At 36.6% G+C, this 12,993-nt stretch overlaps 1 protein-coding gene across 1 annotated transcript; it reads right to left on the reverse strand.

Annotated features, from left to right (window-relative positions):
* Positions 1-11,147: 11,147 nt before the first annotated feature.
* On the reverse strand, positions 11,148-12,098 carry LOC144293330 (olfactory receptor 10AG1-like). Its single transcript, XM_077864416.1, has one exon. The coding sequence runs from the start codon at positions 12,096-12,098 to the stop codon at positions 11,148-11,150; it is 951 nt and encodes a 316-aa protein (XP_077720542.1).
* Between the last annotated feature and the right edge of the window lie 895 nt (positions 12,099-12,993).

Consider the following 12,993-nt stretch of genomic DNA (forward strand, 5'->3'; position numbering starts at 1 on the left):
TGACACAGGGCTCCTGGAACTCTTGTAATTTCCTAAGCTATAAGCATACTTGGAGTATCTTTTCTTCTAATATTTGGTCTTTGACCCTGGTTCCTGACACAGTGCCCCTGAAACTTGTAATTTCTTAGGTAGGAGTGTCTTTTCTCCTAATGAGGCAACCTTGTGTGGGCTCCTGGATGGCTTTCAGATGAGGATTGACTGATCACCAGAAAGGACCAAGCCATGACAAGTCTTAGAATTTTCAGCTTCCCTCACCTACATTCTGTGGAGAAGAGAGAGGGGTTGAAAATGGAGTTAGTGGCCTGCCATTCCTATGTGGTGAAGCCTCCATAAACATCTTCGAAGCTAGGGCTTGGAGAGCTTTCCAGGATGGTGAACACACCCACGTGTCCAAAGATTGTCCTTTCTGCCCCTGGATGCCGCTGAGTAAGCATCATTAAAGTCTCCCATGTCTAAGTCGTAGTCTCCCAAAGAGCCCGAGCAGCTGCAGAAGCTCTTCATTGGAGGTTTGAGCTTCAAAACAACCGATGAGAGTCTGAGGAGTAATTTTGAGCAACGGGGGATGCTTAGGGACTGTGTAGTAATGAGAGACCCCAACACTAAATGCTCCAGAGGCTTTGGGTTTGTCACATACACACCGTGGAGGAGGTGGTCACAGCCATGAATGCAAGGCCACACAAGGTGTATGGAAGAGTCGTGGAACCAAAGAGGGCTGTCTCCCAAGAAGAATATCAAAGACCCGGTGCCCACTTAACTGTGAAAAAGATTTTTGTTGGTGGCATTAAAGAAGACACTGAAGAACATCATCTAAGGGATTATTTTGAACAGTATGGGAAAATTGAAGTGATTGAGATCATGATTGACCGAGGAAGTGGCAAAAAGAGAGGTTTTGCTTTTGTGACCTTTGACGACCACGACTCTGTAGACAAGATTGTCATTCAAAAATACCATACTGTGAATGGCCACAACTGTGAAGTGAGGAAAGCCCTATCGAAGCAAGAGATGGCTAGTTGCTTCGTCCAGCCAAAGAGGCCGAAGTGGTTCTGGAAACTTTGGTAGCGGTCGTGGAGGTGGTTTTGGTGGGAATGACAACTTTGGTCATGGAAGGAACTTCAGTGGTTGAGGTGGCTTCAGTGGCAGTCAAGGTGGTGGTGGATACGGTGGCAGTGGGTATGGCTATAATGGATTTGGTAATGATGGAAGCAACTTTGGAGGTGGCGGAAGCTATAACGATTTTGGCAATTACAACAATCAATCCTCAAATTTTGGACCCATGAAAGGAGGAAATTTTGGAGGCAGAAGCTCTGGCCCCTATGGTGGCGGAGGCCAATACTTTGCCAAACCACTAAACCAAGGTGGCTATGGTGGTTCCAGCAGCAGCAGCAGCTATGGCAGTGGCAGAAGGTTTTAATTACTGCCAGGAAACAAAGCTTAGCAGGAGAGGAGAGCCAAAGAAGTGACAGGGAAGCTACAGGTTACAACAGATTTGTGAACTCAGCCAAGTACAGTGGTGGCAGGGCCTAGCTCCTACAAAGAACACATGTTTTAGACAATACTCATGTGTATGGGCAAAAAACTCAATGACTCTATTTGTGACTAATTGTATAACAGGTTGTTTTAGTTTCTGTTCTGTGGAAAGTGTAAAGCATTCCAACAAAGGGTTTTTTTTTTAATAATAAATTTATTTTTTATTGGTGTTCAATTTGCCAACATACAGAATAACACCCAGTGCTCATCCCATCAAGTGCCCCCCTCAGTGCCCGTCACCCATTCACCCCCACTCCCCGCCCTCCTCCCCTTCCACCACCCCTAGTTCGCTTCCCAGAGTTAGGAGTCTTCATGTTCTGTCTCCCTTTCTGATATTTCCCACCTATTTCTTCTCCCTTCCTTTCTATTCCCTTTCACTATTATTTATATTCCCCAAATGAATGGGTTTAATGTAGATTTTTTTTTTGCACCCATGCTGTTGATTTCTAAATGTAATAGTCTGATCATGACGCTGAATAAATGTGTCTTAAAAAAAAAAAAAGATTGACACATCTCACTGCATAGGGACAGAAGTTCATGCACTCAGGAACCTCCAAGACCTCACAATATGTATGTATCTTTCATCTGGCTTTTCATCTGTAATCTTTATCATATGCCTTAATAAACCCGTAAACAGAAGTAAATATTACCTGGAGTTCTATGCATCACTCTAGCAATTTAATTGAACCCTAGGAAGGAGTCATGGGAACCTCAGATCTATAGCTAGTTGTGGAGGGAAAAACCCCATCTATTTGGTGACCAGAAGTGTCAGAAGGGAAATGCTCTGTGAGTAGTAAAGGAGATTCACAGGGAAGGAACACACAGTAGAGAGGGATGAGTTTTCCCTATCACAGGAGAGAAAGGCTGAGTTTTTCCAAAAGAGCCATAGTTTCTTATTTGGTTTCCATTTGCATTATGATTCTTTTTCTTTCTTTCTTTCTTTCTTTCTTTCTTTCTTTCTTTCTTTCTTTCTTTCTTTCTCTTTCTTTCTTTCTTTCTTTCTTTCTCTTTCTCTTTCTTTCTTTCTTCTTTCTTTCTTTCTTTCTTTCTTTCTTTCTTTCTTTCTTCTTTCTTTCTTTCCTTCTCCTTCCTTCCTTCCTTCCTTCCTTCCTTCCTTCCTTCCTTCCTTCCTTCCTTCCTTTTCTCTCACTGGCTATTTGGATTATTCTCTTTTGTGAAATACTTCCTTAAGTTTCTTGTCAATTTTTTCCAAATTTTCCTTGTTTTTAATCTGGAAAACTTCTTTATATATAATGGATTTGAACCCCTTGTGTTGAAAACTTCCTCTCTGAATGGCTCCCTTGAATGAAGAAGTACTGATGTAACACAGTTCAACTTATCAATGTTTTCAACTATAGCAGCTAATTTGATTAAAATGTTTTTCTTGCCCAAGGTTATACAGATAATATACATTACCTTTAAAAAGCTTCATTGTGTTGCATTTTGTATTCAGTTTTACAAAGTATCTAGAATTTTTTTATATAAATGACATGAAATAAGAATCAAGTTTCTTTCTTTCTCTCTCTCTCTTTCTTTCTTTCTTTCTTTCTCTTTTTCTTTCTTTCTTCTTTCTTTTCTTTCTTCTTTCTTTTCTTTCTTTCCACACTTGTATCCATTTAAATCAATACAATTTATTAGAAGGCCATCTTTTCTGCAGTATTCTGTAGTACAAACTTTGACATATTCAGGTGTATCTATATTCTATATTCATTCAACAAATATTCTATAAAAGCTTTCCACATATGGGGTGCCTGGGTGGCTCAGTCAGTTAAGCTTCTGTCTTTAGCTCAGGTCATGATCTCAGGGTCCAGCGTCCAGAGTCCTAGAAGGGAACCTGCTTCTCCTTCTCCCTCTGCTCCTCCCCACCACTTGTGCTTTCTTTCTTTCTTTCTTTCTTTCTTTCTTTCTTTCTTTCTTTCTTTCTTTCTTTCTCAAATAAATAAGAAAAATATTTTTTAAAAAACCTTTCCATAAAAAAAACCTTTCCATATATAATATTGTTGACTTCTTAATGTAAATGATAAAGAGGGAAAGGAACTAGAACATATATTATGAATTTTAGGGAAAAATTTGGAACATGAATTGCTAGATAAAAGATACTACATATTTTAGTAAACAGTCTCACATCAGCAGTGAATTTGTGTTGACAGAAACTAGTCCACTAAATATGAAATTTGCTGAGGGACACCTGGGTGGCTAAGTGATTGAGCATCTGCCTTTGGCTCAGGTCATGATCCCGGGGTGCTGGGATCGAGTGCCACATCGGGATCCCCACAGGGAACCTGCTTCTCCCTCTGCCTATGTCTTTACCTCTCTCTCTCTCTCTCTCTCTCTCTCTCTGTCTTCCACGAATAAATAAATAAAATCTTAAAAAAAAGAAATTTGCTAAAATATTTGTTTCTTGTTTTAAATACAACCACTTGGGATGTAGCCCTGCTACCAGAAGGTCCAGGATAAAATGGGAAGTTCAGGAATGAGTAAAGATAATCAACTCATATTCAAGCAGGAAAGTAAATTACAACATAACTCCTGATTAGACAACAGCAAAATGAGAGGAAAAATAGATAATAAGTTCAAATCATTGGCTAATGCAAGAAACATTAAGTAGCCACTTTCTCAAGGCCATCATGAATCTTTACTCCTTAGAGTATATATCATGCATGGGTTTAAACATCATAATGACAATGGTATACAGAAAGAGAAATAAATTAGTCTATTCTGAAAAATATATTTGGATTTGGGTCATAAATATGTAACAATTTGGGATCCAGAGAATCAAGCTACAACTATGATGTGAGATGAGTAAGTGGATAAAGCTTTGGCTGGTCTTGTTGCCAACAGCAACTTCAAGATAGAGGGGATAATTTTACTATAGGATCCAAGTATCAGTGAAAAAAGAATAATAATAAAAAGCACAGTAACTATAAAAGCTAACATCCCATCCAGGAAAGTGTCCCCACGGGCCAGCTTGAGTAGTACAGGGATGTCTCAGAACAAGTAGCTGATTTGGTTAGACTCACAAAATGGCAGAGAGAAAATCTGGCATGTCTACCCTATTTTGACTGGAACTCTACTGATCCAAAAGCCAGTCAATGTCAGCTGGACATGGAGCTTGTGGTTCATAACTGGAGGACAGGATGGAACATGACAAATGGCCATGTAGTGGTCATAGGCCAACGCTATCGGGAGAAAGCATTCCATGTTTCCAAGCATAAAGAGAAAACATATTTTTGTAACACAGGCAGAAAAAGAAATGTTTCTTTTCTGAGTCCAAAGGTTTAGGAGCATTCTAGAAAGAATGACAAATACATAAAATATTTTCAGGAAAGAAAAATTACTAAGGAAAAAATTAACAGGCTGGCCAATTCTAGTTATGAGAATAATGATGCCATTTGCCATAAAGATTATTATGTAGATGAGAAAAATATCACGCACGCACACACACACACACACACATACACACCATTCAGGGACTGGAAAACGAGAAAATACCAAAACAACAAATTCCATCACTGAAATGAGATTTGCCTCTGGTCATGTGTGTTTATGTTCCAATTGTGAAAATAGTGAATTTAGTCATTTATCCTGTGAGTCCAAACTATTTTCTGTGGACTAGAGGAGTTTGAGGAATTAATATATAAAATTTATCTCCATTCAAATTCCAGCGTTTGATATCCTAGCTTCAAAGAGCAAAACTGAATCCAAAGGTGAATGTGTGCTATATCCTAAACATATCAACATCGTTAACATATATTAGTAGGTTTGAATTTTACAGTGGTTTCTCTTTTTTTTTAAAGAATTTATTTATTTATTCATGAGAGAGAGAGAGAGAGAGAGAGGCAGAGACATAGACGGAGGGAGAATCAGGCTTGTTGTGGGGAGTCAGATGCAGGACACAGTCTCAGGACCCCAGGAGCACCACCTGAGCCAAAGGCAGATGCTCAGCCACTGAGCCACCCAGGTGCCCCTATAATGTTCTAAAATAAGTGAAGAATATTAATACAAAAACATATTGACATAAAATAATTCATACTTTGTCTTCTAGGTTTAGTTATAGCTGTTATTTGCATCTTCAGTAGAACAGTTTAATTACATGCACTTTATATATATTATATATTGTATATGTATATAACTATATGTAATATAAATGTATACATAGGCTTATAATCATATATATGAAAGAAACTTTTGTTTTAATAGGAAATTGACATTTTCTCTCATAACTGAAACATATTTATTTCAAAATATACATGCTTTCAAAATACCAAGTTTCCTTTAAATAAGAGCATCCCTTTTATTCTACATTTCTTTTTCATATATGACCTTAACTTTATGTTTCTATTTGTCACTCATTATAATTTGTTTTTCCAGATATCCTGGACAAAGACAACCTTGTGGACAGTCACCCAATGGAATTCAAGTCCCCTGGCCATCCACCTTACCCCCATACTAGATCTTGGCAGGGAGAAAGAAAATTCTTGAGAAAGCAGCACCACTTAATTGTCCACTAATATTCACTGGAGAATATCTAAAGTCAAAATTGTGCATGTCAAACCTTTTCTTAATACACTTTCCCTAATGTTTTTCATTTGATCTTCCATATGGGCCTTTGAATACAGAAACACTAGAATTCTATTATCATTACACGTGCGTGTTTTATTTGTGATCAATTTCTTTTCCTTTTTTTTTTCCTTTTAACTGACACAATCCTGACTGGAATATTAATTAATTACTTTTAAGATTTAATTAAGTAATTTATTTATGTATTTGTTATATAGTGAAATCTCAAAGAGAGAGAAAGCAAAAGAGTGTATGAATGGTGGGAGGAGTAGAGGGAGAAGGACAAGTAGATTCCTCTCTGAGCATGGAGCCCATTGTAGGGCTCCATCCCATGACCCTGAGGTCATAACCTGAGCTGAAATCAAGATTCAGATGCTTAACTGCCTGTGCCACCCAGGCACATCTAATTAATTATTTTTTAATTTTTATCAGATAATATGGATTCTAGTTCAATTTATACCTTCAGTCTGTGTTCAAAATAAATATTTTAAATAGAAAATACATCAGAGGGGAAAAAAAACCCCTACAGGGTCTGCTATTGTTTCCAGTCTACTTCCTTAATCTGTGTGAAATTTTTTTGTTGGCTATAACTCAGATGTATTAGCTTATTCCCATATAACATTTTAATTTGCAATTAAATATTTGACTTTTTTTTTTCCCTTTTCTCTCCCTTCTTCTGGTTCCAAGACAAAACTCCCCAGGCTTGCCTCAGTTTGTAAGTTTTTAAATGAAACTATGATACATACATATTCAACTGATTTTCAATATTTTTCAAGAAAATCTTTTGTCTTTTTCTTTGAGTTATTATTGCAATAAATTATATCATGACCTTAAAATTACTTTAAAGGCATTGGGCAGTTGTAATTAAGGTCAAATACTAGTTGAATTTAAATTAGGGAGGTAGTCCAACTGGGCCTGACCTAATGACGAAAGTTCTTAAAGTCTAAGTACAGCAGCGAGATCCAGGAAAAATATCAGAGATTCAAGGTGAGGGAAGTGGAAGAAGGAAGAGGGCATGGAATATCTTTGGCTTCCAGGAGCACAATGTCACCCAAGTAGTACCCAAATTTCAGCCTCTGAGATCCTCAGCAGAAAAACAAGCCCCATCATGCTGGACTTCTACCTATACAAACTGAAATAATAAATTTGTGTTAAGTTGCTAAGTTAGTGGCCATTTGTTATACAGCATTTGAAAACAAATGCAATAGCTTAACAGGTATTGAATTTAATTGTTAGCATTGAGTAGACTTTTTGGAAAAGTCTAATCTCTACTTTGGGAATGTCTGAATGCTTCATTTTTAATTCTTGGTTAAGATAAGACCGGTGGACTTTTTGATATGGTAGGTAAGATCTAATACTACCCTGGAGACTCCAATCAGTTTCATTATTGATGGTTTATAACTACCTAACCGGTCTGGCAATCCTTGCTTGATTACATGACCCAGACTCAACTCCCCCTGCTCTGTGAACTCCCTAAACATGTAGATTCCTTGCAGGATTCATTTGATTTCAAGCAAGTGAACACTCCTCAATATAGGAAGGAAAAGGGACCTGGGAGGTTCTTGGTCTTATCTCAAAATTCTAATGCTCCCCTGTGTTAGAGAGAAGGGCTCCAGCGAAGCGGTGCATGGTGGCCTCTGGAGGCTCCGGAAGCATGCCTCTGTGGCTTGCCCAGGGCTGGGGTGTTGGAAATGATAGAACCTGGTACACATTATTTGCCTTTAAATAAAATCCTTGTGAGTACATTCTGCGGCATATAATGAAACCTTCCATAACCAAACTGGAGAAAGCAATGCAACTGTATTTATTTTCTTTTAGGGTTAATAATAACTATTTTCATGAGTAGAAAATATTTGATTCATGATTTGGCATATTCAGAAGGATGTCAATAGGAAGTCTCAGAAAATTTATTTATTTATTTTATTGTCATTGAGTTTAAATAGACTTACCTTAATTTGTTGTTTCATAAGCTTTATTTCAAAAGATATTTAATTTTTAACGTTTTTAGGGCTTTTAAAAATATTTAGATATTTATTTGTTTTTTTTTTTTTCAAATTATTATTGTCAGAAAGTACCCCAAAGCATTTCTATACATCTTTTTTGGTACTGAAAGAGAGACATGCCCAATTTATAAATTTACCATCTATATGATCTCAGATAATCATGCACATTCATTTTTTAAATTTGATTTATAAATCTACAAAAAAACCCTATTGATCAATATTTGTGTAATTTTTGTATTCTACATTATCTGTCTGATTTGTCAAAACCTGAGAATCCCTTCGTTAATTCTACACTCATTGACATTTTTCTCTTTTCTTCCTTTGTTTGATTTCAAGATTGTTTTATTTATTATCATTATTTAATGATTACTAAGAGGCATTTATTTTTGACTATGTCCAATTTATAATCTTAAATTTGTCTCTTTGTATCTATTGTAAAAGTCCTTTTGGTAGTTTTTATTTTTATTTTATTTTACTTATTTTAAAAAGAAATGACTGCTAGTGTTATGTATCTTGAATCCTCTTAGTAAAAAGAATCTATTGATTCTTTCAAAAGTCAAAGATGATTTGATTGATATTGAAATTTCTCTGCTAGATGCTAAATATTCCATAAGACATTTAGTAGCAATGAGAAAAGGGTAATGTAAGAATTTTATTTGCTATATGGTTTTATATATTCTGAGCAAAAGTTATTTCTTATAATTTACATATTTTATTATCTTGTAATAAATAAAAAATACAAATAAAAATATAATAAAAAACAGAAATCATTGAAATCCTGTCAGGAAGACAGTTTTCTCTTCAAATCCACATCCTCTCAGATACAAAGTAGGCTAACATGCACAATACCCACTACCAACTTGCACATGTAAAATGTTGTATGAGATTATGGAGTGCTAACCTCTATTTTACAAAAATAGTTATGGTTTTTTTTCAAGATTTTATTTATTTATTCATGATAGACAGAGAGAGAGAGAGGCAGAGACACAGGCAGAGGGAGAAGCAGGCTCCATGCCAGGAGCCCAACGCAGGACTCGATCCCGGGACTCTAGGATGGCGCTCTAGGCCAAAGGCGGCGCTAAACTGCTGAGCCACCCAGGGATCCCCAATAGTTATGTTTTATACATACATTTACTTTCTCACATGTCAGGAAATCTTGGAATTTCTTCAGTGAAGCAGCTATAAATCATTGTCTTGAAAGGCTGTGTTGTATTCTATGGTGTAGATGTATTCTATTGTCTTAATATGTTCCAACAGAGAGCACTTTCCCTTTGCTTCTTATTTTCTTTTGCACTATAAAAAACCCTTTAATAGACACTCTTGAACAAACACATTTAATAAAAATTCTTAAATGCAGGTAACAATTGTTCTTGGATAAATATTATTTCTACAAGATGAGTTTTCATTGATAGAGTTCTTAAAATAAAAGGGTATTTTACTTTTTCATTCAAAAGAAAAAAATGCCAAATTACTTCCCAAAAAGATACAGAATTTATTCCAGAGGATTTCAATACAAGTGCTTCAATGCAAAGACTATTTACATGGTGCAATACTTTCTTAGAGCTACTGTAACAAAATATTACAAATTGAGTGGCTTAAAACAATAATAATAGAAACTCTCACAGTTCTAGAATCCAAAGTCCCAAATCACAGTATTGTCAGGCTCTCCTCATTTCCTCTAAAAGATCTAAGGGGGAATCATTCTTTGTTTCTTCTAATTGTTGGGGGCTCTTGATTTTTATTTTTTTATTCTTGGTTGTATCACTCCCATATCTACTTCCACCTTCATATGACTTTCTTCTCTGTGTATCTATCTATTTTTTAAAAAGATTTTATTTATTTGTTCATGAGAGACACAAAGAGAGAGGTAGAGACATAGGCAGAGAGAGAAGTAGGCTCCATGCAAGGAGACTGATCAGGACTTGATCCTGGGGCTCCAGGATCACACCCTGGGCTGAAGGCAGGTGTTAAATCACTGAGCCACCCAGAAGTCCCACTATCTATTTTTTAAATTTCCTCTATTTCTCTGTTTCATAAGGACACTGGTCATAGGATGTAGGGCCCATGTTAAATGAACACAATCTCAATTCCTTGGACATTATTACATCCCCAAAGAACTTTTTCTCTTTTTTTTTTTTCCAAGTGAGGCATATTTGCAGATTCTAAAAGGACATCTATTTTAGAGAGACCAACATTTCAATGTGCTACACATTCATTTAGATAGTTTATGGTGTTTGGGATCCCTGGGTGGCTCAGGGGTTGAGTGCCTGCCCCAGGGCGTGATCCTGGAGTTCCAGGATCGAGTCTCACATTAGGCTCCCTGCATGGAGCCTGCTTCTCTCTCTCTATGTCTCTCCTTCTCCCTCTCTGTGTCTCTCATGAATAAATGAAATTAAAAAAAAATAATTTATGGTGAAAATTCCAGAGATGTGTAATACTAAAGAGGTATTACCAAAGCAAAACCTGAAACTGTAATGGAAGGGAATTATGTCACCAGAGTAAAGGGGAATCCTCCAGATTTGTAGTCTTAAAGCAACATGGGCAGTGACAAGAGATAGACAGAAAGGCAAATACAAAGAAAACACTAAGCTTCTCCTGCTTTCACCATCTCGGCTGCTGCTGGGTTTTGTTATTGGCTAAATTCAATCATAGGTACAAAAGAGTTAGCAAATATATCTGAAGCAACAGGAAAATTAAAAAAAAAAAAAAACGATCATGGCACATGACCCTAATCCCTGCTTATAAGATACACTGAGTTCAGTATCATTGTATTGCCCATGGAATCCCTTAACTCACCTAGTTCACCATAGTTCCCTGTCATAGAGGACAGATGGGTCTTCAAATCAGATTGTTGCAACTGAGATTATTTGTCTTTTGATTACACAGAAGCCCTTGACTTAATCCTATGAAACTAAGGTTCCTTAACATAATGTGAGGTTGATATGATTACATTAAATATCATTATTGTGGAACAAAACTAGAAGACATTTTTTTTTTCCGCTGTCTCTACATGACAAACATATAAGCAAATTCTTTCTGTAATTTCAAGTATCTGAGTCACGGTAATAACTTCGTTAGTAGTTTTCTCAGTGCTACCATGATATCTTTGTTCCTCAGAGTATATATAAGGGGATTCAATGTTGGGATCAAAATGGTATAGAAAAGAGAAATCAATTTCCCAACTCCTTCAGATTGATTTGGTTTGGGTTGTAAATAAGTGATAGTAGCTGTTCCATAGAATAAGACTACAACTATCAGGTGAGAAGAACAGGTGGAGAAGGCTTTAGCCCTTCCTTTGGCTGTTGACAATTTCAGAATGTTGGAGATGATTTTGCCATAGGAAACAACAATCAACAGAAAAGGAATCATGACGAAGACCACTGCAACAACATAGACTGCTATCTCGTTCAAAAATGTGTCCCCACAAGCAAGCTTGAGTACTGGGGGAAGGTCACAGAAGAAATGATTAATTGTGTTAGACCCACAGAAGGGCAGAGAGAAAATCTGGCATGTTTGTCCAATCACAACTGGTACTCCACTGATCCAGGCAACAGTCACCAGCTGGACACAGACCTTGTGGTTCATGACGAGAGGGTAATGCAGAGGGTTACAAATGGCCACGTAGCGATCATAGGCCATCACTGTCAGGAGAAGACATTCTGAGCCTCCAAACATAAGGACAAAACACATTTGTGCAGCACAGGCAAAGAAAGAAATATTTCCTTTCTGGGTCAATAGGTCCATGAGCATTCTTGGGATAGTGACTGTTACATAACAGATTTCTAAGAAGGAAAAATTGCTAAGAAAAAAATACATGGGGGTCTGGAGAGCAGGGTCAATTCTTATTATCAATATTATGATGCTATTACACATCAGTATAGTTAGGTAGATGACTAAAAATATCCCAAAAAGAATCCATTGGAGATTGGGAATATCAGAAAACCCCAAGAGAACAAATTCCACAATGGTAGTAACATTAAAATTTTCTGTTTTTAATGTGTTCTCCATCCACAGATACAGTAAATTCAAGATGGTTAATTCACTAACTTTTTTTTTTTTTTCCGAGAGAGAGAGAGTGCAAGTGGGGGGGGGGAGGGTGGAAGGGGAAGGAGAGAGGAGAGAGAGAGAGAGAGAGAGAGAGAGAGAATTAATTTCAAGCAGGCTCTGCACCCAGCATGGAGCCTGACACAGAGCTTGATCACATGACCCTGAGATCATGACCAAAGTCAAAATCAAGGGTTGGAAGCTTAACCTACTGAGCCACACAAGTGCCCCAATTCACTAACATTTTTGAACCACATTTTTCTCTCCTGTTACCTGGAGTAGATGCATGATTGAATTTATGTAATCTCTTAAATTATTTCCACCATCACTTTGCTCTGTTTCTAGGCAATGATATGTGAAACCTCAGAAATGAACTGATATGCATTGTCAATCAATTCAAGAAATAAAATCCTAATATATATGTTTTATACTTGAATATAATAACAGTAGAGATAATGAGAAGTATACATTGTTATTTACAGCATATTGTACAGGAATAATATGTAGTTATTTTACTCTATTAAGTGAAATTATTTTTCTATTGCTTTTGTCTGGGTTCATCATTTTTTTTCTGTATTGGTTGGTTTATTCTATCTTCTTTCAATTCAAATATTTGCCCTCAAAATTTTTTTCACTTCTCATTCAAAATGAGGTTTAAATCTTCCCATTTATATTCCAATGAGAATCAATTTCTTAAACCGATCTTTTGTTCCTGGGGGAATAAATATATGCAATATTATTGTTCTACTCTATATATCTCTCCCATCAGTCTGCTAAATATTGAGAGCATTAATCTCATCATGCTATTCAATAACTTTTCCTATTTATACCCTCTGTGTAATGCATGATAAATTCCAAT

This window comes from Canis aureus, chromosome 21 (genome assembly GCF_053574225.1).
Source record: "Canis aureus isolate CA01 chromosome 21, VMU_Caureus_v.1.0, whole genome shotgun sequence".
Classification (NCBI taxonomy): domain Eukaryota; kingdom Metazoa; phylum Chordata; class Mammalia; order Carnivora; family Canidae; genus Canis; species Canis aureus.